Source organism: Diorhabda sublineata, chromosome 8, assembly GCF_026230105.1.
Source record: "Diorhabda sublineata isolate icDioSubl1.1 chromosome 8, icDioSubl1.1, whole genome shotgun sequence".
NCBI lineage: Eukaryota > Metazoa > Arthropoda > Insecta > Coleoptera > Chrysomelidae > Diorhabda > Diorhabda sublineata.
Window position 1 is genome coordinate 2,140,100 of NC_079481.1, and position 25,441 is coordinate 2,165,540.

Here is a 25,441-nt window from a genome sequence, read left to right on the forward strand (position 1 = left end):
AAACAATAGGTGGAATGTACAGAGTTGTTTAGGAAAAAAATACCTGCAGTGGTCTTCTAAATATGAAAAAGTTTCTTATACTCTAATATTTGTCTCATTTTAGTTTCTATGACAAATCAAATGTCTTTCCAAACTTTGTTTTGTTAAAAAAGATTTGGTGCAAATGTCACATTTGAATGGCTTTTCTCCTGTATGAGTTCGTAGATGTGTATTTAAATTACATCTCTGTGAAAAAGGTTTAAGACAAATATCACATTGGAATGGTTCTCCTCCTATGTGACTGTGCAAATGCATATTAAGACTATGTTTCAGAGGAAAACTTTTCGAACAGATGTCACATTTGAATGGTTTCTCTCCGGTGTGATTTCGGAAATGAGTATTCAAACTACCTTTTAATTTGAAAGTTTTCAAACAAATGTCACATTTGAATGGTTTTTCTCCTGTATGACCACGCAAATGTGTATTCAAATTACATTTTTGTGAAAATGATTTAAAGCAGATGTCACATTTGAATGGTTCTTCTCCAGTGTGACTACGAAAATGGATTTTCAATCTACTTTTCAGTGGGAAAGTTTTCGAGCAAATGTCACATTTGAATGGTTTTTCTCCTGTGTGACTACGCAAATGTGTACTCAAACTATTTTTCAGTGGAAAAGTTTTCGAACATATGTCACATTTGTATGGCTTTTCTCCAGTATGACTATGAGAATGTCCAATTAAACTAGTTTTCCACGAAAAAGTTTTCAAGCAAATGTCGCAATTATATGGTTTTTCTCCTGTGTGACTACGCAAATGTGTGATTAAACTAGTTTTCCATGAAAAACATTTTGAGCAAATATCACATTTAAATGGTTTCTCTCCTGTGTGTCTACGCAAATGTCTTGTTAAACATACTTTTTCTGAAAATACTTTTGAGCATATGTCACATCTGTAAGGTTTCTCTCCTGTATGATAACACAAATGTGTCATTAAACTAGTTTTATGTAAAAAAGTTTTCAAGCAAATCTCACATTCAAATGGTTTCACACCAGTGTGACTAAATAAATGTTTATTTAATTCCCTTTTCACTGTAAAAGTTTTTGAACAAATGTCACATTTGAAGGGCTTGTCTCCAGTATGACTGATTGAATGTGTTTTCAAATTACATTTCTTTGAAAAGGATTTTGAACAAATTAAACATTTAAATGGTTTTCCGCCTGTGTGACAAAACAAATGTCTCTCTAGTAATTGTTTTGTCATAAACGATTTGAGACAAATATCACATTTGAATGGTTTTATTCCTGTATGACCACGTAAATGTGCGTTTAAATTAGATTTCAGTGAAAAGGTTTTCAAACAAATGTCACATTTGAAAGGCCTTTCTCCAGTATGACAAAGTAAATGTGTTGTTAAATTATATTTCTTTGAGAAGGATTTCAAACAAATGTCACATGTGAATGGCTTTTCACCAGTGTTAATATACAAATATCTATTTGAGTTAATTGTCATATTGAATAAACTTCCAATTCCCTGCATCCTTGAATTCAATGCATTTTCTGCCATATTAATATCATTTTTAATATCTTCACCAAGATTTCTAAGAATTTTAGTTCGGTTTTTAGTATAACTTCTATTTTTGTGGTTAAATTTAGTCTTATAATATAATTTATTTTCTTTTATAAAATGATTTGTTGAAAAATGGCAATGAAATTTTACTTGTTTCGTATATAAATTTCCACAAAACCCACAGATCATAACTGTAGCAACACTATTTGGATTTAGCCGTTTTCCATTTTTTAATAACCCTGCAAGGAAATTTAAGCCGATCTTTAGTCCCACAAATTTGTATAAAAAGGATAAAAAATGTATAATTCGAAATGGAATGATACCAATATTAGAAATAGAAAATATTTTGATTAGATAACAGACGTAAGTTAATGACAGGACATAAATATTAGTTTTTATAATACGGAATGGAAAGTAATATCTAATGAAAAAGAATAAGTAACTTTAATACTTCTGAGTTACTACAAAAACGGCTTTATTCGATATAAAGTGTGATTATTATACCTATAATGACTGATTGTGTTTTCTTTAAGTAAACTAGTAAAACCAAAAACAGTATAAAATAATGACTTACATACCCAATCTCAATTTTTTATCATTTATTTTAACCAAGTCGAACTTTGGTTTTTTGCCATCAATAATCTCGTTCTGTTCTAAATTACACGTGTCGTTTTCCTGCTTTATTGAAACCGACTCGATTTTAATATTACATTGTTGGATAATATTACTTTTATCAACAATTAAATTCGGAAAACTACTTTTTTTGATATCAATCTTCTCTTCTGTGGAACAATTTTCTGGTTCTTGTTTTACTTCCATTGTAAAATTTATTATTACAGTTCTATTTTATTATTTCTACTATAATACAAGATTAATTTTGTTGTTGTACATTATTCAAGCTGCCATCTTGAAGTCTTCTTATTTTTTCACTAATAAGACTATTTACCCAAATTAAAATCCTTCATAGACAAATTAAATACTAAACTAACAACCCATTAGTTGAAAAAAATGTTTTAAATAAACTTGAAAAGCAACATTGCTATTATTTAAACAGTTTCTTCTTATTTTGGTTCCAACAGTATAATTTTCGGATATCACTTATCGAATATCGAAATTTTTTTTAATTACGGCTTCGTCTATCAATTCTTGTATAATATTCATTTTCCAAAGAAAACCATGCTCATTGTCTATTTGTTCAACATTTTGGACTTCCATTTCTTTCTTAATTTCCATTGTGTAGAAGGAATAAATGAAATTAATTTTTGTTTGTAACCTATGAGAAATGAATTCTTCTTCTCTTTAATTATTCGTTAAACGTCACTTGTCATATATTGCGGTTCCATAGATGAATCGTTGAAATAAAAATGCAAGTTGAAGTTATAAAAAGTGATACTTTATTTAAAATAATAAAATTAAATTGTCTTTTTTTCAATTAATCTTTTATAGGTTCATTGAGGCACTGCATTGTTGATGAAATCACCTCATTTCCTCCTGTCGCATAGTGCAAATTCAACGGCGCCGGCGCAAAAGACGAGTGTTAGTAGGAAAGGAACAAAAGAAGATCAAGTGGTAAGTCAAAAAATTAATGTTTATATAAAATAAACAATCATATTCAGTCATCTTATTTAAATCAACCAAAATTGGGCATGAGCATCGTCCGTTAAAAATTCATAATGTTCGAATTTATAATTTTGAAAATTAGTTTTGATTTCGCAACATTAAATGTCTATAACTCAGAAACGAGGGGTCGTTTTGAGAATTTTTTTGTCACAGCATTATTTTTACGTTATCTACTCATTCCCGAATTTGTTGCATTAAGAAACACCTTGTAGATTATAGGAAAGTGTCGTATAATCAGTATCATATTATTTGCTGTGGAGAAGTTTTTAAGCAAACACCACATTTGAATGGTTTTTTTCACACGTGCCTAAATGTGTCTTCAAGTAACCTTTTTGTGAAAAAGTTTTTGAACAAACGTCACATTTTTTCCAGTGTGAGTACGAACGTGTGAATTTCTCTTCTCTTCAGTGTGACTACGCAAATGCGTTTTCAGACGACTTTTGGGCGAAAAATTTTTTAAGCAAATGTCACATTTGAGGAAGTTTTTCGTTGCGTTTGCATCATTTCTCTTCAAGTTCTGACATTCATATATACTTGACGTGAAGTTAGCAGCAAATCTAATATCTTCTTTTTTCCAATCATCTTCAACTGTTTCATTTTTAACATCCACATCGACATTTCTGTTAACAGCAGTGTCTGTTTTTTCCTTTTTTTTAGAACATTTATTTGTCTGGTAAAATTTCTTCTTCATATAATGACTTGTAGAAAAGTGCCGAATGAATTCTATTCGTTTCGTGTATAAATTTCCACACGACTCACAGATTATAATCCCATTGATACTATTCAGAATCAGATGTTTTAAACATTTTTGCAACCCTACAAAAAAATAAAACTAATTGGTATGAATTTGAAATTTGTGTACCTAAAACTTTCACTCTTTTTAAATAACGCATTAAACAAAAATTTTCGATACAAAATTTTGTAGAGAAATTTTAAGAAAACAAAACAATTCATTGACATAAAAACAAATATTTATAATTGGAGATTTTTCAAATTAATTATGAATCAATTACGGAAGTATTTTTTCCATTCCGCTCCAGATACGGCAAAACTTTGACCACAACATTTATTTTAGAACTGTGGTAATAAGAAGAAATCATCCAGTGCCAAACAAAGAGTGTGTGACCCATCAAATCGACAAACAACAACAACAAACATTAAAAAACTATTAAACTTAATTAGACTTAAAGATAATTTGGTTATCGAAACTAGAGTTAGAGAATTTAATGTAATGTGAGTGTTGGTGTACATAATTGAAGATGGAGAAGGCCTAGAATAGGCAAATGGGCTTTTTAAAGTTGAAGAATAACTGAAAGACTATATTTTATTTCAATATTTAGTTTAAATAAATATCATTCATATTTACTAAGGTCCTTTTGATTATTTCTAAGTAAAAAGTGTTTAAAATGGCCTAAGTACTAAGGAAAATGAAAGTCTACAAGAAATTCTAAGTAAAACATTAATAGCACATCAATGAGTGTGACTTACCTTGTGATTTAGTTTCCTTTCCAGATTTTATTCTGGAATATTCAAAGTTGTTTGGAATTTTGGGTTTATCAACCATATTAGTACATTCCTCTGTTTTTATGGTGACCATAGATTGTTCAAATAGTTGAATTGTGTTTAGATCGTCACTTATTTCTTGTTTAATAGGACGCGTACTAATTGTATTTACATTTTGAAATGCGACACTATAAATTTCATCACTCAATTCTTGTTTGACTTTCGTATTGCAAATAAAATCATCGTGAATCTCGATTTCGTCCTTAATTACTGTTTGCTTCATATCCTCTCGGTCTGGATTGTATAAAATGAAGAATAAAATAAAACTTATTTCAACAAAAATTGTGCGATCATGCAGTACCGTGACGTGAGTAAACATTCTTCTTCTATTTCTATAATTAAATCTAAGTATGCAGTTAAGCAAGTCACAATCTAATAACCATAGAAAAATATATGTCAGAATAGCGGCTGTGGGGTATGTCGGTTCAAGTTAAATTTAAGTGAGAAAGTTTTGAAGCAAATTTCACATTTCCAATTAAAATCATCGTGAATCTCGATTTCGTCCTTAATTACTTTTAGTTCCATATTCATTCTGTCTAGATTAGATGAAATAAAAGTCTTCTTCTTTTTTTTAATATAGTACAAGCTACCTCCGATTTCCATAAACCTGCATCGAAATTTTGACACAGCCTCTAGGTAGGTAAAAAACAAAATCTACCCTACGCCGATGAGCGTTTTTACCCTAGGGGTGAGTTCCACCCCGACTATAATGAAAATAACCGCGAAAATTAAGAGAATCAAATTTTAAACACTACATGGACATACATAACCATCCATTAAAAATTAATAATGTTCTAAAGTATAATTTAGAAAATATACTTAAAAATAAATTCTGATTTGCAACTTTAAAGGACTGTAACTCAGAAACGAGGGGTCGTATACGAAAATTTTTTGCTTACAGTGCCGGAGTACTCTGTATAAATAGATAAAAATGTTTTTATGTGGCCCAATTTCTAGTAGAGAGCAAATTTTTATACAAGATTGTGCAAAACTAAACATGCCGAAATTTTTTTATCTGTTAATATAGGTGAAGATATTTTCAACAAATCGATGAGAAGATAAGGTGACTAAGTACTTTTCTTTCACTAGAAAAAAGTGATGAAAATAAATGTGCTTACGGGGAAGTCATCTACAAAATACTCAACAAGTCCCGGAACACCCTGTATATCTATTATAACATTATTTGCTTTTCAATTGTATTATTATTGCAAAGAAGAAATTTATACTAGTTACTTTTCAATTATTCTAAAACTATATGAAAAATACGGAAAGTAATTCCATTATTCTAATCGCTATTTGGATAAAAACAAATTTTTTTTTCTTAATAGATGGTTTATCCAAAAAAAAACATATATAAGGGTCTAAAAAGTGAAAATATTTCTGTATAACGGATATTTACCTTTTGATGGTGCTACTGGAGGGTCTAGTACGTCATCGACAGCTTGAGAAGTTGACGGTTGAAGCATAAATGAAGTTTCTGTAAAACAAAAAAAGAAAAATGCAGTATGCTCCTTACGCAAAATTCACATGTGTAAAAATTAAAAGGTTTACCTTAAACTTACCAGAGTCTATGAAGGGCTGACTTCTTCGTCCATATACTCTAATAGGGATTTGAACTTTCAACTCAGTGGAGGTAGATGGGGTCAAAGATGTCTGGCCTAATGGAAAACTCGCAAGTATATCTACAAATATTATTAAACACACTTATTACGAACATCTTGTAAGTACACCCACCTTTAATTTTTTCTGGTATGTGAACGTTTTGTTGTGGCGGAAACCAGAAATTATCTGTGGAGTTTCCAACAACAGAGTAGCCTATAAATAGTGTTTATGCGTTTTTGAACATTAATAATAAATGAAAAATAAAATACTTTACTTTACCAGGTAAATGAAGGGATGGCACTGCACCTTTCACTAACCCCAAACCTTTGCCGTCTTGTTTCAAACATAAAGGATTGAAATGCTTTGGACATACTTTCAAATTTCCTGTTATGTTGCCCTTAAAACCTGCCCTGGTTAACCAAACAGTTTTCAACTGGGCATCAGTAGGAAGAGCAAAACTAAAATAAGTCCAACTTCAACATAACCTCTACTACCTTTTATATATCGTCAACTGGAGTGGTTAATTTCCATAGCACCAAATGTAATGAAGAAAAAATAGTGGCGAGATGTAGAATTTTGGAAACATATTGAAAAAAAATCAATTCAAGTAAATTGACACTGAGTGCGGTGTGCCCAGAATTGGGGTTAGGAATGCGGAATTTTTATCTGTCAGATGCGTTCGGAAATTATCTACCTAATGATATCAGAATACTCATATTGGAGAAAAAACAGAGTTATGTGATTTACGAAGATATATAATATAGAAATATAGATTAGTAAATATTTACATCCTTACGTTTTAGTTGCTTGGCCACAAATTGACACTAAACACTTTTGCATACCCATTTCAGGTATCCAAATAACTGTATCATTAAATAAACAAAAATGCTTCTTTACAACTTAACACTTGTAACGAAAGACATAGATAACCTTTATATGAACCAGAGATCAACCACCACCTTTAGATTGTCAACTCGAGTTTCCGTTTCAGCGCCATCTCTTGGTGGATGAGCAATACTAAACATATATGAAACAACAGTTTCCTTTAAGCTTTTGACGGCATACTATATGCCGCCAAAAAAGCATGAAAGGAACTATTATTTCCATATACGATTAGTACAGCTAAAAAATACAGAGATGGCGCGGAAACGGGAACTTCAGTTGGCTGTCTAAATGTCATGTCATATAATGTCAATGTTGTTCTGTGATTGACATTCTTAACAAATTCTACACCCCATTCAAAAATTTAACGATGCTAACCTAAAAATTTTGTCATTCTTTTTGACGTGTGAACTGCTTTTTGTTTTCGTGATGTTTTTGTTCGTAAATCGGTATTTAACGACGATATTATAGAAACTAACAAAGATTTTTTTTATTCTATCGGATCCATAATAAAAAACACAAAACACAACAAAAGAAAATAATCATTTAAGATATAAACGCATGTGCCATGGTTTATTTTTTTATCATAAGGGTATGGGGATAAGGATCTTAAAACATTGCGTTACATAATACGTGAACGCTCCCTTAAGGGTGAAATATCATTCTTCATTTATTGTTATACGAGGGTATTTCAAATTTAAACCGGAATTTCGCTTTAAAAAATTTTATTTACAAGTTACAGAGCTGATATTTTTCACAGCTTTTCTAAACAGTACCCTTTACACTCTTTGTTACCTCTTTCGGTTGCATTTTTGTCAGATTTGACATTTCACATTAGTGTTCACACCATATCTTAAAACTTAAGTAGCGACCCTCGTATGAACTATTTTATTTGCAAAATTGTTTTCAATCATCAACTTTTGAAGGGTTTCAAAATGAAGTCGAAGACATTAACAGAATAAATTAATATAGATTTGATAATTTAATAAATAGAATTTTATTGTCAAAGATAATTACAAATATTTAACTTGAACAGTATGTACTGACTGACTGCTTTTTCAAAATCACTATTTTGGCGTTATGATTTCATTAGAAAGTGATTAGAAACAGAAAGGATGTTCAAATGACTATTATCTAAAATATTTCTCAGAAAGCGATAAAAAAAAGAAAAGAAAAAATAAATTAAAATACTTTAGGTATAAATTCGATTTGTAAATAAAACTTTCTGAAATAAAATAATAAATAAGAAACACTTTACAAACAATTAACATCTTTTAAACACAAATCTAACTTTAATGAGTTTCTTTCATGAAATAGTTTCATTTTAATGGTTTTCCACTATGTATCCACACATTTTTTCAAAGAATATTTACTTTTGATAGATTTCCACCAAATTTTATGTTTGAATTATTTTCTCCTGCATGACTATGCAAATGTCTCTTCAAATTACTCCTATCTGAAAAAGTGTTTGAGCAGTTTTCGCATTTGAATAGCTTTTCTCCTGTGTGAGTACGCATATGTCTATCAGCTTACAAATTCACAATTAAATAAATTTTTTCTAGATTTTGAATCATATCTTTTCAACTTTTGACTTTCATCCAAAGTCAAGTTGAAATTATCAGCAGATCTAATATATTCTTCCTTTTTCCAACCATCTTCAATTATTTCATCTTTCACATCCTGGTCTACAGCAATGTCTGTTGTTTCCCCTTTTCTATAATATTTATTCGTCTGGGAAAATTTCTTTTTCATATAATGAATTGTAGAAAAGTGCTAAATGAATTCTATTTGCTTTGTGTCTAAATTTCCACAACTCACAGATTATAATCTCACCAATTCTATTGAGATATTTTTTAACAACACTGTAAAAAAATTAAAACTAATTCTTACAAATTTGAAATTTGTGGTCCAATAGTAACAATTACTTTAGTGAACATCTTTAATTATTGCCAAATAAACAGTATTTAAATTGTCCTGAGTATTGAAGAAAATAAAAAATATGAAATAAAAATTGCTACATCTAAATAGCAATCAATGTTACTCACCTCGTGATTTAGTTCCCTTTTCAGTTTTTATGCTGCACTATTTAAATTTGTTTAGAATATTGGGGCTTTCAACCCTATTGGGGCATTCCTCTGTTTTTACGGCCACGATAAAGTCTTCAAATACTTGAGCTGTGTTTAGATCGTCACTTATTTCTTGTTTAATAGGATGCATACTAATTGTATTTACATTTTGAAATGCGACACTAGAAATTCCATTACTCAATTCTTGTTAAATATTCGTATTCCAAATAAAATCATCGTGAATCTCGATTTCGTTTCTTAATTACTGTTTGCTCCATATCCATTCTGCATGGATTATATCAAAAATAAAGTATTAAGCAACAGTCATTTGTAGAAAAAAATATGATAAGCAATGAACGTGATTATAAATTCTTCTTCTATTCCTTTAATAAGGTCTACTTCTCTGGTTAAGCAAGTCACCATTTAGAAACAATAGGTTTGTTCCAACCTGTTAAATCGGAGAGTTTTTAAAATGGTTTAAATGATATCTATTCAACAATACTTGTTATCGAAAGGACCCTCCTGACAACGGTTCACAAACGATGCCTAACGGCTCATTCACTACTATCGCGGAACGCAGCGAGCCAATCATCACCTTTTCGCATGCGTCACTGAATTCCGCATCAAATTCGTTCGTTATGAAAGTGACAAACGTCAAATAGTTCACTTTGTATTTTGATGTTCGTGTAACATATGTGTATTGAATAATGAGTGCTAATATTTAAAAGTACCAATTACAGTCAGAGCTGATGTAGAATTAATTCTCAAGCAGTCTGTGCACTGGAATAGGAGAGAAAAGCTTACATTTTGGTGTTTTATTTTTAAATGTTTGTCAATCTGGATTCTGAAACTAAGTTGCAATCATGCATCGAGAAACGACCAAGATTATTGGATGAACAACGTCCATCTTGCAAAGGTGTTTGATATTGTTTGTTTATTAGCTATTTGCATTTTTGTGCATTTAAAAGTTATTAATTGTTGCGAATTGTGCTGTCGTATTTACTTACTCAATATGAGTAAACGAGTAAAGGCCTGTTGTGTACCAGGATGCACGAATAAGCAAGCGAAAAGGTGAGAGTAATATTTACTATTTATCAACATGAAAATATTTAAATTGAAATCAAGTTCATATCTAAACGAGAATAACTCTTTTCTTCCTAACTTCATTAATTTGTATTTAGGAAATCATTTTGTTGAATGGTTAAATGTGTTGATGATTTTATCCTTATTTTACTTTTTTTATAGACATTCCATTCCTACCAATGAAGATGTTTGCAGAATTTGGTTGCAAAGAATAAATAACCCCAAGTTAATGCTTGCAGATACAGTATTATCATCACATAGAATATGTGATATTCATTTTGAACCAATTTGTAGAAACCCCAATGGCAGGTTAAAAAAAGTTTCCCTGCCATCTCTACATTTACCTGGTAAGTACTTATATTTACTGTGACAATAAACCTCTTATGAATCATAGTGAAAAGTTATGCAAAGGAAAAGAAATGCTATTTTTGTTTGTAGGTTACAAAAAGGGTGAAAATGATATTTTTTGCCTGTTAATTCTTCTAGTCATGTAGTGAAGATGCTAAATTGTTTGAATTATTGTACATTTTGGGTATAGGCATGACTCAACTGTTTAACTCTAAAAGTTTTTCTGATAAAATCTTCGAAAGATTGCCCATATTTCGTTTGGAGGATTTGACAGATATTTCCTCAATATTTTGTTCAGATCATAAGGATTATGTAAATATATTAGTTTTAACATATGCATCTTTCATTACATAGGTATAATTAATAAAATTTTGAAGGGCAAAGATCAACAATATAAAGATGATGATGCTATGATGAATTTCTTATTATACTTTGCCTTGCAGCCGGTGGAACGTTTTCAAAACATTTTAAGCGTTTGCACTTATAGTCTTCTCCGGTTTCGTGTGATTGTAGCCTTTCCTTCCCTTGCCCTTTCGAACACATTGTAATATTTGTGCTCATTTTCATCACTTTCTCCACTTCTTTAGTGAAAAGTTTCCATTTTACTCAACGGGAACGAACACAAATGAGTGAACATGCAGGTCACGTTACCCCAACCAACATTGTTGGGACATCTCCCCTTTTTGCTCTGTGTAGCAGAAATTTAAGTTGGTATATTTCGCGACTCTTCGCTTTCTTGCTGTTGAAACCTTGCCAGAATATAGAGCACGAAATATACTACAAGATGGCGTTCATGCCGCAAAATGTTATAATATTGGACATTTCCCTTTTTTAGCTTCTTCAAATATAAGGAAAGCTGCAAGAAAGACAACGGTAAGCATTAATTATCCATAGTTACAAAATCAGTTTTTTATATACCATTGTATGGACCATGTATAAAATAAAAACATTTTTTAAACACGCCAATATCTCACTGTTGACAGTCCTAAGCCTGCTAAAGTGTGAAGGAAAATTTTTTGTTTGTGGATATAGTTATAAAATGTCAAAAACAAAATAAAAATTATAATAATCATCCTGTGTTTCAATATTCCATCTACCTATATCTTATATAAACCATTTAATTGTGAAATTTAGATGGTCAGACCTGGTTGTCACATAAATTATGAATGAAACCAAAATATTTCACAAAATACTTCATTTAAACAGCATTTTAATTTCAGGTATTTATATTTTCTTGCAAATAACAATATTTGAATTTGAATTGTTATCAAAATGAAAGTATTTTGCATAATACTTTTGTTCCATTCACAATTTGATGAGACAGCATTTAAAATTACTCGAGTTATTTTCAAATTTCCCGCGAAGTTAGCATGGATATGAACCTTAGATCAAATCTTTGATTATAGAAATCTTTTTTTCTTGTCAAATCAATAATTGGTACGGAGCCAGTTCGAGAGATGTCGCTAGGATCGTACTTTGTCATACAGAGTGGCAGATCTATCCGTGTATATAGTCTTTGATTAACTGGGGCAATCTTTAGAAAATTTTATCAGAAAAACTTATAAAATATCACAGAATTTTGCTGAAGGCACACATAAAACATTAATTCATTTGAGAATATTGTATTTTTACAAAAGTGGTATTTGAGACTTTTAAATAATTTCTTGACTACTGAACCTGCCACACAAGGGGTGACAAGATCTGATCCTGTATATTTTGAGCTTCTATTGAATGGTTTATAAATTGACCACTGACTATTGTAGTTATTTGTTCAATGAGGAAATTTTTAAAAGTATCCAATGTCCCTGTTGAAAAGTCGTCTACACAATTAAATCCTGGCGAATGTTTAGACATGAAATTATTTACAACTAAAGACTTTGTGGACGAAACAAATGCAGCACATGAAGGATTCGTATTCCTAATGACATGACTTATTACCATGCCAAAGAATTTTCAATAGCATCTTGATTTAAGTTTCTGACACTCAAATATTTGAATCCTTCTTGCCCCAACTTTTGTCAAATGTACACAAATCCTTTAATGGTGAATGGTTGTTTCTTAATTGATGGTGTTATACACCTGCCACTATTTTTTGATGGATCTATAAAATGAAATGAATTTAAAACTGGCAGTGCATTGAGCCAAGTATCTAGATGTTTGTATGCGGCAGTGATAATTCCACTCAATTCTTTCCCTAAAGGAGGATTTAACAGATATCCATTAAGACTGTCGAACAACATCGTCCAAAAACAATAATAAATCTGCAGTTTCAGTTGCTTTGGGATTCTGGCTGCAACTCATTGCTGATCTCTGCACGAGTTTTCATTGTCATTGCTACTGTCCAACTTAATTTTGTCTTTAAAAATATGTTGATCCGTTAATTTGGGGAAGCTACTGAAAAATCCCAATGGTTTATCCATACTATATAATTTTATAATGTGTTCCCAAGAAGCTACTTTTGAATCCCCATTCTGAAAAAATTGCAGATTTTTATTTAATAATTCATTCCTCAAACATTTAAATAAATGAGGATAATCAAATAAATGGACTATTTCTTCCCCATCTATTAAATACCTCTGAAATTTATTGTCTATATTGTTCCTGATCCAGTACGCTTTTGTATCATCCTAAATCATAAACAGACGCAACTATTTTCAAACCAGTACTACGTACTACTCTCACAACTTCCTTAATAATTCTTAATAAATCCAGTTTTTGTGTAGTGCTCACAAAAATAAAATGCTATCAGTTGTTTCCAGCTTCTACATACACCTATAACTATAAAAAGTAGAGCATGATCAGCAAAGTCAGCTCTCCTTTCCCCTTTTCCAAAATTAAAACCTTTCAAAACAATCTACCACCTGATTATATGTGAGCCCAGTTTTTGATGACATTTCATCAAATATTAATAAGCGATATTTATCAAGACTGACCATTTTATCTACAACCCTTTTAAGTGATTAAAAATACTCAGTAAAGAAAGTATTTTAGAAAGAAACCTGAAACCTTTTCCACTATTCTTGTAACAGGATAGTGAAAATGGTTAAATTTACATTTTTAAGCCATTTTGAATGTTCCAGAAGTATTTTATTATTGTTTTTGGACGATATTTTTGCGCTTTCTTAGCAGCTGACTTCCACTGACTGACTTTATGTGGCAAAATATTAATGTTCTCAGGATAGGGGCTACGTCTTTTATTAAGTTTCCTAGATTGATTTTGATCTGAAAGGATATGACTATACTCACCTGTCACAGTCGAGTGTCCTCCAAGTTTATTTGTTTCCATATTAGTCGATATTGATGGTTCATACAGGATACTCGAGGAGCTACCTACAAATTATATAAATTCATGACTTCAGGTTCAATTCAAATTTATTATATGGACAGTGTGAATAGTTGTGACTACAACTATTACAATTATATATAAAAATAGCCATTTTGAATTCATACTTACAAGGTTCTTCAACAAGAGCTTGAAATAATCGCTTCCTTGTGTACACCTTAACAGGTTTTTTTGTTCCCTCTATTGGGCTATTGCCAGAAAAGATGTTGATAGAGGAACTAGTCCTTACAATCAATTCTAAAATTAATTATGTCTTAATTAATCTCAAAAGAGAAAGGAAATCAGTAAGCAAAAATAAACAATTGGACAACTATATTATAGAAAATTTACAATAACATTTATATTTCACCTAAATTATTATTGAATATTACTGAATAATCCTTTTGGTTAATAATATGAAATAAAAACATGAAGCCTGTTCCCCAGATGTTAAACAAATCAATCCATTTTTCTTTGTTTTTAAATAACTACCTGCTTATAACTGCCATAAATGTTTGAGTCATGCCTATACCCAAAATGTACAATGATTCATACAATTCAGCATCTTGATTACATGACTAGAAGAATTAACAGGCAGATTTTTGTGGAAATAATATATTACAATTCATACCTACCTATCAGCTTTTTTGGAGTTGAAAATGAAGATGGTTGCTCCTGTATCCAAAAAATATCATTTTCACCTTTTTTGTAACCTACAAACAAAAATAGCATAACTTTTCACTATGATTCATAAGAGGTTTATTGTCACAGTAAATATAAGTACTTACCAGGTAAAAGTAGAGTTGGCAGGGAAACTTTTTTTAACCTGCCATTGGGGTTTCTACAAATTGGTTCAAAATGAATATCACATATTCTATGTGATGATAATACTGTATCTGCAAGCATTAACTTGGGGTTATTTATTCTTTGCAACCAAATTCTGCAAACGTCTTCATTGGTAGGAATGGAATGTCTATAAAAAAAGTAAAATAAGAATAAAATCATCAACACATTTAACCATTCAACAAAATGATTTCCTAAATACAAATTAATGAAGTTAGGAAGAAAAGAGTTATTTTTGTATAGATATGAACTTGATTTCGATTTAAATATTTTTATGTTGATAACTAGTAGTAAATTATTACTCTCACCTTTTCGCTTGCTTATTCGTGCATCCTGGTACACAACAGGCCTTTACTCGTTTACTCATATTGAGTAAGTAAACGCGACACCACAATTCGCAACAAATAATAAGTTTTAAATGCACAAAAATGCAAATAGCTAATAAACAAACAATATCAAACACCTTTGCAAGATGGACGTTGTTCATCCAATAATCTTGGTCGTTTCTCGATGCATGATTGCAACTTAGTTTCAGAATCCAGATTGACAAACATTTAAAAATAAAACACCAAAAAGTAAGCTTTTAGATGTAAACCGATAACATAGATGGCGTTGAAAATCGTCCTGAACTTCTACTATTCCAGTGCACAGGCCCTGATCATTTAGAACAAACCGTTCAGTTTCAAGTTTATGCGCATCTATGATTCGTCGACTGTCACGATCTTATAGAAGTCTTTTGAAGCACTGCTATTGATGGTTTTCAGCATTTCTTTGCACATTGTTGTTGGTTTAATCCACGTCGAAAGTCGTTAAAAATCATGGAAGAAATTGAATAAATTAATATAGAGTTGATAATTTAATAAATAGAATTTTATTATTAAAGCTAATTACGAATATTTAACTTTAACGGTATGTTGTGACTGACTGATTACTTTTTCAAAGTCACTATTATGGCGTTATGATTTCTTTAGAAAGTGATTTAAAAAGGCAAGGAAGTTCGAATGACTATTATCTAAAATATTTATCAGAAAGGGACAAAAAGGAGGCTGAGAGGATTAAGTCATAAATTTAAACTGAATAGTCCTTTAATTAACGTTCAAGTTTTACAATTTTTATAAATGTGCTTTACAAATGTTGACAACTACACGGTATGAAAAAATGTTTAATTGAAATACTTTAGGTATGAAGGTATTATGACTCGATTTGTTAATAAAACTTTCTGAAATAAAATAATAAATACGAAACACTTTACAAACAATTAACATTTTTAAACACAAATTAAACTTCGATGAGTTTCTTTCATGAAATAGTTTCATTTGAATGGTTTTCCTCTGTGTATCTACATAAATGTTTTTCCAAAGAATATCTACTTTTAAACGATTTCCAGCAAACTTCACACTTGAATTGTTTTCCTTTAGTATGACCGTGTAAATGTACATTTAAAGTATATTTCTGTGAAAATTTTTTGGAGCAAATTTCACACTCGAATGGTTTGTCTCCAATGTGACTGCGCAAATGTACATTTAAAATATATTTCTGTGTGAAACTTTTCAAACAAACTTCACATTCGAATGGTTTTTCTCCTGTGTGAGTAAGCACATGCTCTTTCAGTTTATATTTCTTCACAAAACTTTTTAAACATATTTCACATTTGAATGGCTTTTCTTCATTGTGACTTAGCAAATGCCTGACTAAAGTATTCTTATATGAAAAAGTACTAAAGCAAATGTCACATTTGAATGGTTTTTCTCCAGTGTGACTGAAGGAATGCTCTTTCAGCTCAGATTTCTGCACAAAACCCTTCGAACAAATTTCACATTTGAAAGGCTTTTCTTCTTTGTGATTGAGCGAATGTCTGAGTAAAGTGTTCTTATAAGAAAAAGTTTTTAAACAAATATCACATTTGAATGGCTTTTCTCCAGTGTGACTGAACATATGTGATTTTAGCTTATTTTCCTGCCAAAAAGTTTTTGGGCAAATTTCACATTTTAAGAGGTTTTCTCCGGTATGACTACGAAAATGTAAAGTTAAATGACTTTTCTGCGAGAAATTTTTTGCACAAACGTCACATGTAAAAGGTTTTTCTCCGGTGTGACTACGCATATGTATAATCAATTTATTTTTATAAGGGAAAGGTTTAAAACAAATGTCACATTTGAATTGCATTTTTTCTTTGTGTGGCTTTTCTTCACTGTGACTGTGCAAATGTTTATTTAAAGTATATTTCTGTGAAAAAACTTGTGAACAAATTTCACATTTAAAAGGCTTTTCTCCTGTATGAATAAATAAATGTTTGTTTAAATTACTTTTTCGTGAAAAAGTTTTTAAACAAATGTCACATTTGAATAAGTTTTTTCTAGAGTTTAAATCGTTTCTTTTCAATATAATTGAATTGGAATTATCAGCAAATTTAATATCTTCTTCCTTTTTCAAACCTTCTTCAACTATTTCAGAGTCTGTTTTTTGCATTTTTATACAGCATTTATTTTTCTGATAAAATTCCTGTTTCATACAATGATTTGTAGAAAAATGACAAAGGAATTCTCTTTGTTTCGTATACAAATTTCCACACAACTCACATATTATAATCCCACCAATTGTATTCAGATGTTTTCCATTTTTTAACAAGCCTGTAAAGAAAACTACAACTAGTTTTTATAAATTAGAAATTTGTATATCTTCTGAACATTTTTACTCTTTTTAAAATAATTAGAGGCACTGTAAGATTTCATATAAAATATTGATTATAGTTCATACAATATCAATTGCAGAAGACAGTTATGCGAGGAAAAATCAATATTTGACAAATATGCACGCACTAATACCACAATAAGAAATGAAAAGTAATGTTTACTCAGCAAACCGCCAAAAGCTCTGGAAAAACTATGTTATTAAAGAAGAAAATTAGTATATGGTATCAACGTCTTCACAACCCTTCATAATTCAATCAAATTAAAACTCTAGTTAATACGATTCTAATTACCATTATTACTGATATTGATGAAAATAAAAGTACATAAAAATATGAATATAAATAGCATATCAATGTAACTCACCTCGCGATTTAGTTACATTTTCAGTTTTTATTCTCAAAGATTTAAATTTGTTTTGATTTTTGGGTTTATTAACAATATCCTCTGTTTTTGCGGCCACCATAAAGTTTTCAAATACTTGAACTGTGTTTGGATCGTCAATTATTTCTTGTTTTATAGGATGCATACTAATTATATTTACATTTTGAAAAGCGACATTACAAATTTCATCACTAAATTCTTGTTTAACATTCATTTTCCAATTAACATCATTTTGAATCTCGATTTCGTTCTTAGTTACCTTTTGCTCCACATCCATTCTGTCTGGATTATATCAAATCAAGGATTAAATAATATTTATTTGATCACAAAATGTAATATACACTGAACGTTAGTATAAATTCTTCTTCTTTTCTATAATATGGTCTACGTATCTAGTTAAGCAACCACCATTTAGGAACAATAGGTTTGTTCCAACCTGTATTTGTAAAGGTAACGGAATGCATATATGATGAAGGACCATTATAGGAAAAAGAAAGGACATGTCACGTTAAAAGATTGTGTTAGGTTAGGTTGTTAGAATCCACTTACCCGAATTTGAAAAAAAATACCGACGACTCTTTGAGCTCTACCTACTGTAGAATTAGGCTCTTTATATATCAGGGTTCCCAACTTAGGGGTTTGCCCTCAAATTTAGAAGAAAAATTGTAGGATGGGATGTTTTTAGGGGTGTTTATAACTTCAAATATTCATTTTTTTAGTGTAGTAAAGGCACTGGGAAATTATTTAATGTCCTTATGTATGATTTTAAAAAATCCGAATCCGAGGAAAATGATTTGTTACTTGATAATTTATGAAAAATTAAGAAAAATTGTTGCCAAATAAAATTATTTATTATTGTTTGAAATTTATAATTTATTTAATATTTCCATGTATTATTCATTTTATAAAAAATAAATGTTTTTTTATTTCTATAGTTATGTAGTATATAGACGAGGATAGAGTCTTCAAAAAAGGTAAATGTTGAAAAAATTTTCAGATGAGTTTTTTGTCCTTTACCATGGTGATGGTTACCAAGTACAGCAGAAAGAAAGGGGGACGCAATAGAGATCCTTTGAGTGTATATGATATCCCAAATCTACTTACATACATAGAGTGCTTTTTCGATATTTATTAATAGGTCAAAATAAAGTTGAAATATGAATACTTCAAATCATACAAATTACATTATATTTGGGACACAAAAAGGTAAGTTCTCACCAAATTTCGAGGAAAAAATGTTTTTTGTAAAAGATAAAAATAAAAAACCAAGAAATTCAGTTAAATTGGAATTTCTGGAACCGTTGGTGATATTCAATTGCCCACAACTATGACATTTTCCATTATTTCTGAATTCTCTTCATTTCAGGGTGAATGCTAAAGTGTCTATTGAAGCTACATTTGTTTGTGAAAGTTGCCGAACAATTGTCACATTTTAATGAGTTTCTTTCTTTGCGACTACCCAAATGTACATTTAATTGAGATTTTTGTGCAAAGGTTTTTGCACAGATGTCACATTTGTACGGCTTTTCTCCTGTGTGACCACGCATATGTATAATCAAATTATTTTTCACCAAAAAGGCTTTCAAACAAATGTCACATTTGAATGGTTTTTCTCCCGAATGCCGTTGCAAATGTGTATTTAAAATAGATTTCTGTGTGAAAGTTTTTGCACAGATGTCACATTTGTAAGGCTTTTCTCCTGTGTGACTACGCATGTGTCTAATCAAATGATTTTTATAAGGAAATGGTTTAAAACAAATGTCACATTTGAATGACTTCTCTGTGTGAGTAATCAGATGTACTTTCAAACTATTTTTCACCAAAAAGGTTTTATAACAAATGTCACATTTGAATGATTTTTCTCCTGAATGCCGTTGCAAATGTGTTTTTAAATTAGATTTCTGCGTGAAAGTTTTTGAACAAATGTCACATTTGTAAGGCTTTTCTCCTGTGTGACTACGCATATGCATAATCAAAGGATTTTTATAAGAAAATTGTTTACAACAAATGTCACACTTGAATGACTTTTCTGTGTGACTGAGAAAATGCATTTGTAAACTTTTTTTCAGTGAAAAGGTTTTTAGACAAATTTCACATTTGAATACTTCTCCTTTTGAATGCCCTTGCACATGTGCTTTCAAATTACTTTTCTGTGAAAAAGCTTTCAAACAAATATCACATTTAAATTTTGAATTTTCTCCTTTCTCTCCTAAGTGCCTTTGCAAATGTGCATTTAAATTACTTTTCCATAAAAATGATTTTGAACAAACGTCACATTTAAATGGTTCTCCAGTGTGAATTTTAATATGTGACTTTAATTGAGTTTTTAGTAAAAAAGTTTTTGAGCAAATTTTACATTTGAATGGCTTTTCTCCAATATGACCACGAAAATGTAATTCAAAACTACTTCTATATGAGAAACTTTTTGCACAATAAATACATTTAAACGGCTTTTCTCCTGTGTGTCTACGAAAATGAAACTTTAAACTAATTTTTCGTAAAAAAGTTTTTGAACAAATGTCACATTTAAAAGGCTTTTCCCCAGTATGAATACGTGAATGCGTGTTTAAACTATCTTTTCTTGTAAAAGTTTTCAAGCAAATGTCACATTTGAAGTTTTCTCTCGCAGTTGAATAATTTCTCTTTAATTTATGAACAGCATATATACTTGACTTGATATTATCAGACCCTTTGATATCTTTCTTTTTTTGCCACTCATCTTCAACTATTTCAATTTCATTTTTCACATTCTCATCAAGGTTTGTTTGCCTTTTATTACTCTTGTAAAATTCCTGTTTTGTATAATGATTTGTAGAAAAGTGGAAAAGAAATTCTCTTCGTTTCGTGTATAAATTTCCACACAATTCACAGATTACAATCCTACCAATCATATTCAGATTAAGATGTTTTCCATTTTTTAGCAACACTGTAAAGAAAATTAAAACTAGTTTTTATCAATTTAAAATTTGTTAACATTTTACTCTTTTTAAATAGCTACACACCAGAAATACAAGGTTCTTAATAACAAAGCAGCTGTTGAAATGTGAAAGAGATCACAACTACTATAGAATTATGTCTTCTCTGAATAACATGATGAAAGTCAACCCTGTATGATATGATATTAACATGTTCAATGATTCTACTTGTGCATTGCTAAGAAAATTTCAACTTTTATGTCCATATAATACTCCAAAAATGCTTTTTAAAATCATTATAAACTGAAGAAAAACAGCACATCAATAAATGTAACTCACCCAGTGATTTAATTCGCTTTCCAGTTTTTATTCTAAAATATTGCAATTTGTTTGGAATTTTGTGTTTATCAACCATATTAGTACATTCCTCTATTTTTGCGGCGACCATAGATTCTTCAAATACTTGATCTGTGTTTAGATCGTCACTTATTTCTTGTTTAATAGGATGCGTACTAATTGTATTTACATTTTTAGAAGCGGCATAGGGCATTTCATCACTGAATTCTTGTTTAATATTCATATTGTTAATAACATCATGGTGAATCTCGATTTCTTCCTTCACCGTTTGCTCCATATCCATTATGTCTGGATTATATCAAATTAATAATTAAATAAAAGTTGTTTGAACAAAAATTGTAATATTGTTCAACGTGGACAAACATTCTTCTTCTATTTTCACAATATAGTCTAAGATATTCACCTATGGTCTAAGGTATCTAGTTAAGCAAGTCACCATTTGAAAATCATTGATGTATAAATGTTCATAGAATAATTGAAATAGAAATCATACCACAGCATTATATTATCTGACAATCTAATTAATTTTTTCAATTCAAATTTTGATAAGATGATAGACGTATTTTAACTACAACTTAACTTTTATTAAAAATTGTATTTGCCTTTTTAGTTACTCAATTTTGGTAATGTCGATAAAAAAGAAGATGATGGTGCGATTTGGAATAAGTATAAAGAGACAACAAGTTTTCTTTGGTTTTAGTGCAAATCCCGTCTCACGCCGAGAAAACATACGGGAGGAGAGATGAAATGGCAAAAAATCAAATAGCAGAAAAGTAAAAATAACCCTGGTGCAACAGCGGAACAAGAAGATCGGAAATGAGTAACATGCCTCTAAAAAGACGAGAAAACCAAGGGGAAAGAAAATATCAAATAATATTTTGGTTTCAGATTGTGACTTGAGGTTTGCTCTTTGTAGCTGCACTGGAGCTGGACCAATGCAGGCCAGTTTATGAGTATATAGAATTAATTATATCAGATACAAAGATGTAGTGTAGTATACCGAAACGCATTTGTTGATTGTTGTATTTGATGTGATTCATGATTCACCCCTTGTAATATTAACAATAATGGAAAAGGATTTAGTACTTTTTGATATTTTAGATTTGTCCTATGACGGAGATATAGTGCCACCGTTTCCAGATTACAAAAATTAATAAATGTTATAAGAAAGATCCATATATGTGATGGCCGTCATTTAATTTTAATTCATACCAATAAATACATAAAGAAAAATAAGTATAATGTAATTTTTTTAACTAAAGTAGTTATATGGTCATTCAAATGTACATTTTTCTGTGAGAGGGTTTTCAAGAAAATTTCAGATTGGATCGTTTGTGATGAAGCAAATGTCCAATTAAACTATTTTTATATAAGAAAGTTTTTAAACAAATGTCACATTTGAATGGTTTGTCTCCTGTGTGACTAAGCGAATGTGTTTTCAACCTATATTTTTGAGAAAAACTTTTAAAGCAAAGTTCACATTTGTAGGGCTTTTCTTCAGTGTGATTAATTAAATGTACATTTAAACTTTTTTTCTGTGTGAATGTTTTTAAACAAATATCACATTTAAATGGCTTTTCTCCTGTGTGACTACGCAGATGTCTATTTAAATGATGTTTGTGTAAAAAAGTTTTCGAGCAGATTTCACATTTAAACAGCTTTTCTTTTGTATAACTTAGCAAATGTGTATTCAAATGAATTTTTTGTGAGAAACTTTTCAAACAAATTTCACATTTGAAAGGCTTTTCGTTTTTGTGAGTAATCGAATGTGTTTTTAAAGAAGATTTCTGTGAAAATGTTTTCAAACAAATTTCACATTTGAATGGCTTTTCTTTTTTATGAGTAATTGAATGTGTTTTCAAAGAAGATTTTCGTGGAAAACTTTTAAAACAAATTTCACATTTGAATGGTTTTTCTTCAGTGTGATTGAGTAAATGTACATTCAAACTATTTTCCTTTGTGAAAGTTTTTAAACATATATCACATCTAAAAGGCTTTTCTTCAGAGTGATTACTGAAATGTCTATATAAATTATGTTTATTTAAAAAACTTTTCGAGCAGGTTTCACATTTAAACGGCTTTTCTCCTGTGTGACTGTATAAATGTTCCTTCAAACTAACATTTTGCGAAAATTTTTTAAAACAAATATCACATTCGAATGGCTTTTCTCCAGTGTGACTGCGCAAATGTGTCTTCAGACCACTTATCTGAGAAAAATTTTTTAAACAAATTTCACACCTAAATTTTTTTTCTCCCGTATGTACACACAAATGTTGAATCAAATGAAATTTCCGTAGGAACGATTTCGAACAAATGTCACATTTAAAAGGCTTCTCCCCTGTATGAATACGTGAATGTTTATTTAAACTATATTTTCGTGCAAAAGTTTTTGAGCAAATGTCACATTTGAATAAGTTTAAATCATTTCTTTCAAGACCAACATATATATTTGACTTGGAATTTTCGTTTTTCCAACCATCATCAAATGTTTCAATTTCATTTTTTACACTACTGTTAACAGCACTGCTCGTTGTTCGCTTTTTTCTAAAACATTTATTCTTCTGGTAAAATTTCTTCTTCATATAATGACTTGTAGAAAAGTGTCGAATGAATTCTATTCGTTTCATGTATAAATTTCCACATAACTCACAGATTATAATACCACCAATCCTATTAAGATGTTTTCCATTTTTTAACAACCCTATAAGAAGAATTAAAACTAGTTTTTTTATAAATTAGAAATTTTTGTACCTAAACACATATAGTAAATGAAAACTCTTGAATCAAATTTGTGAAAAGTACAGTAGAAGCACTTTATTCGAAACCAATTGGTAGTACTATTTAAAAAGCTGGATTTATTTTGAAAAAATAAGATACAGAAAAACTACAGTACATATTTAGATAGAATAGAATATTTGACAGTAGTATAAAATAAAAAATTCAATCCAAAAATTCATTAAATTCATTCTAATGCGATTGACAGACAAATTCATGAATTGATACCTAAATTAAGTTTGGTTCTTCTGTGAGATTTTTTTCAATTAAAAACATTTACAATTAAAAAAACTGATAATTCCAACTGCTAATGCTAGATGTAATAACGTGACAAATTTAGAATTACATCTAGGAATATCATTTTGTTTACTGTCTAGTAATTAAAAAAATTATGTAATTCAAGATGAGGAAAGATTAAGAGCTAAAATAGGCGACAACTAAACAAAATAATAATGTATAAATCAAGTATATGTATTAGCAAGAAAATACCACATTTTCTGTTAATGAAAATTCAAGTATTGCTATTTGAAGTTATTCTTAACTGACAGAAAAAGAATAGGAACAGTCTTTTCAGTGAATTCTCACTAATACACAAAAAATGAATTAAAATATAAAATCTTATGTATTTATTTATTTAGAATGCTACAAGGACCATGAGAACTAAAAAATTTGACACTATTTCAGTATTGGTATCTACCTATTGGAATCAATAAACAAAAAATAACTGAAAGAACAGTATTTAAAATCTCCAAAGTATTGAAGAAAATCAATATATAAAAAAATATTGACATAAAATTGTTACATCTAAATAGTATAACCATGAGTGGTATAACTCACCTTGTGATTCAGTTTCTTTTACAGTTTTTATTCTCTCCGATTTATATTTGCTTTCAATATTGGGCTTCTCAACCCTATTAGAGCATTCCTCTATTTTTGCTGCGACCATAGATTCTTCAAATACTTGAACTATGTTTAGATCGTCATTTATTTCTTGTTTAATAGGATGTATACTAATTATATTTACATTTTGAAAAGCGACACAAGGCTTTTCATCACTTAATTCTTGTTTAACGTTCATATTCCAAATAAAATCATCGTGAACCTCGATTTCATCCTTGATTACTTTTTGCTCCATATCAATTCTGTCCGGATTAAATCAAATTAAGAATTAAACTTATTTGAATAATTTATTGTGCCATGGACCCCCGAATCGAGTATATAATCTTTGCCACTGAACATACATGTAAGACCGCGACATAGGCAAACATTCTTCTATTTCTATAAAATGGTCTAAGTGTCTAGTTAAACAAGTCACATTCTGAAAACTATAGAGAGGGTTAGGTATCAGCTGATTTACGTCAGAATAGCGGCCGTGGGGTAAGCAACGATTTTCTGGTATATGATTTAGCTGTGTCTGAGGTTGTTTATAGACGTTTCACACAGATA

At 30.0% G+C, this 25,441-nt stretch overlaps 3 protein-coding genes and 1 long non-coding RNA gene across 5 annotated transcripts; 1 reads left to right on the forward strand and 3 right to left on the reverse strand.

Annotated features, from left to right (window-relative positions):
* Positions 1 to 99: 99 nt before the first annotated feature.
* Positions 100 to 25,245, reverse strand: LOC130447824 (uncharacterized). The gene is made up of 16 exons (XM_056784856.1): positions 24,833 to 25,245; positions 22,536 to 23,921; positions 21,203 to 21,508; positions 19,291 to 20,874; positions 17,931 to 18,239; positions 16,196 to 17,516; positions 14,820 to 15,004; positions 14,164 to 14,289; positions 13,763 to 14,039; positions 6,610 to 6,788; positions 6,463 to 6,543; positions 6,291 to 6,410; positions 6,128 to 6,205; positions 5,387 to 5,432; positions 2,124 to 2,386; positions 100 to 1,784 (listed from the first exon to the last, which is right to left on the reverse strand). The coding sequence occupies exons 1-16, from the start codon at positions 25,128 to 25,130 to the stop codon at positions 100 to 102; spliced, it is 8,244 nt and encodes a 2,747-aa protein (XP_056640834.1). The 5' UTR covers positions 25,131 to 25,245.
* On the reverse strand, positions 2,920 to 15,954 carry LOC130447534 (uncharacterized). Its single transcript, XM_056784404.1, has 9 exons — positions 15,183 to 15,954; positions 14,820 to 15,004; positions 14,667 to 14,744; positions 14,164 to 14,289; positions 13,956 to 14,039; positions 6,291 to 6,410; positions 6,128 to 6,205; positions 4,654 to 4,962; positions 2,920 to 3,981 (listed from the first exon to the last, which is right to left on the reverse strand). Exons 1-9 carry the CDS (start codon positions 15,359 to 15,361, stop codon positions 3,485 to 3,487), a joined length of 1,656 nt encoding a protein of 551 aa, XP_056640382.1. The 5' UTR covers positions 15,362 to 15,954; the 3' UTR covers positions 2,920 to 3,484.
* Positions 6,529 to 9,674, reverse strand: LOC130447548 (uncharacterized). The gene is made up of 3 exons (XR_008910259.1): positions 9,258 to 9,674; positions 7,127 to 9,074; positions 6,529 to 6,543 (listed from the first exon to the last, which is right to left on the reverse strand). It is a non-coding gene; the product is annotated as an uncharacterized LOC130447548 (long non-coding RNA).
* Positions 9,083 to 11,781, forward strand: LOC130447547 (uncharacterized). Of its 2 annotated transcripts, none has more exons than XM_056784423.1 (3): positions 9,083 to 10,349; positions 10,524 to 10,708; positions 11,545 to 11,781. In XM_056784423.1, the coding sequence occupies exons 1-3, from the start codon at positions 10,171 to 10,173 to the stop codon at positions 11,601 to 11,603; spliced, it is 423 nt and encodes a 140-aa protein (XP_056640401.1). In that variant the 5' UTR covers positions 9,083 to 10,170; the 3' UTR covers positions 11,604 to 11,781. The 2 variants fall into 2 exon arrangements, with proteins under 2 accessions (XP_056640401.1, XP_056640402.1); XM_056784424.1 differs by having other exon boundaries at positions 10,171 to 10,349; positions 10,800 to 11,781.
* Positions 25,246 to 25,441: the final 196 nt, after the last annotated feature.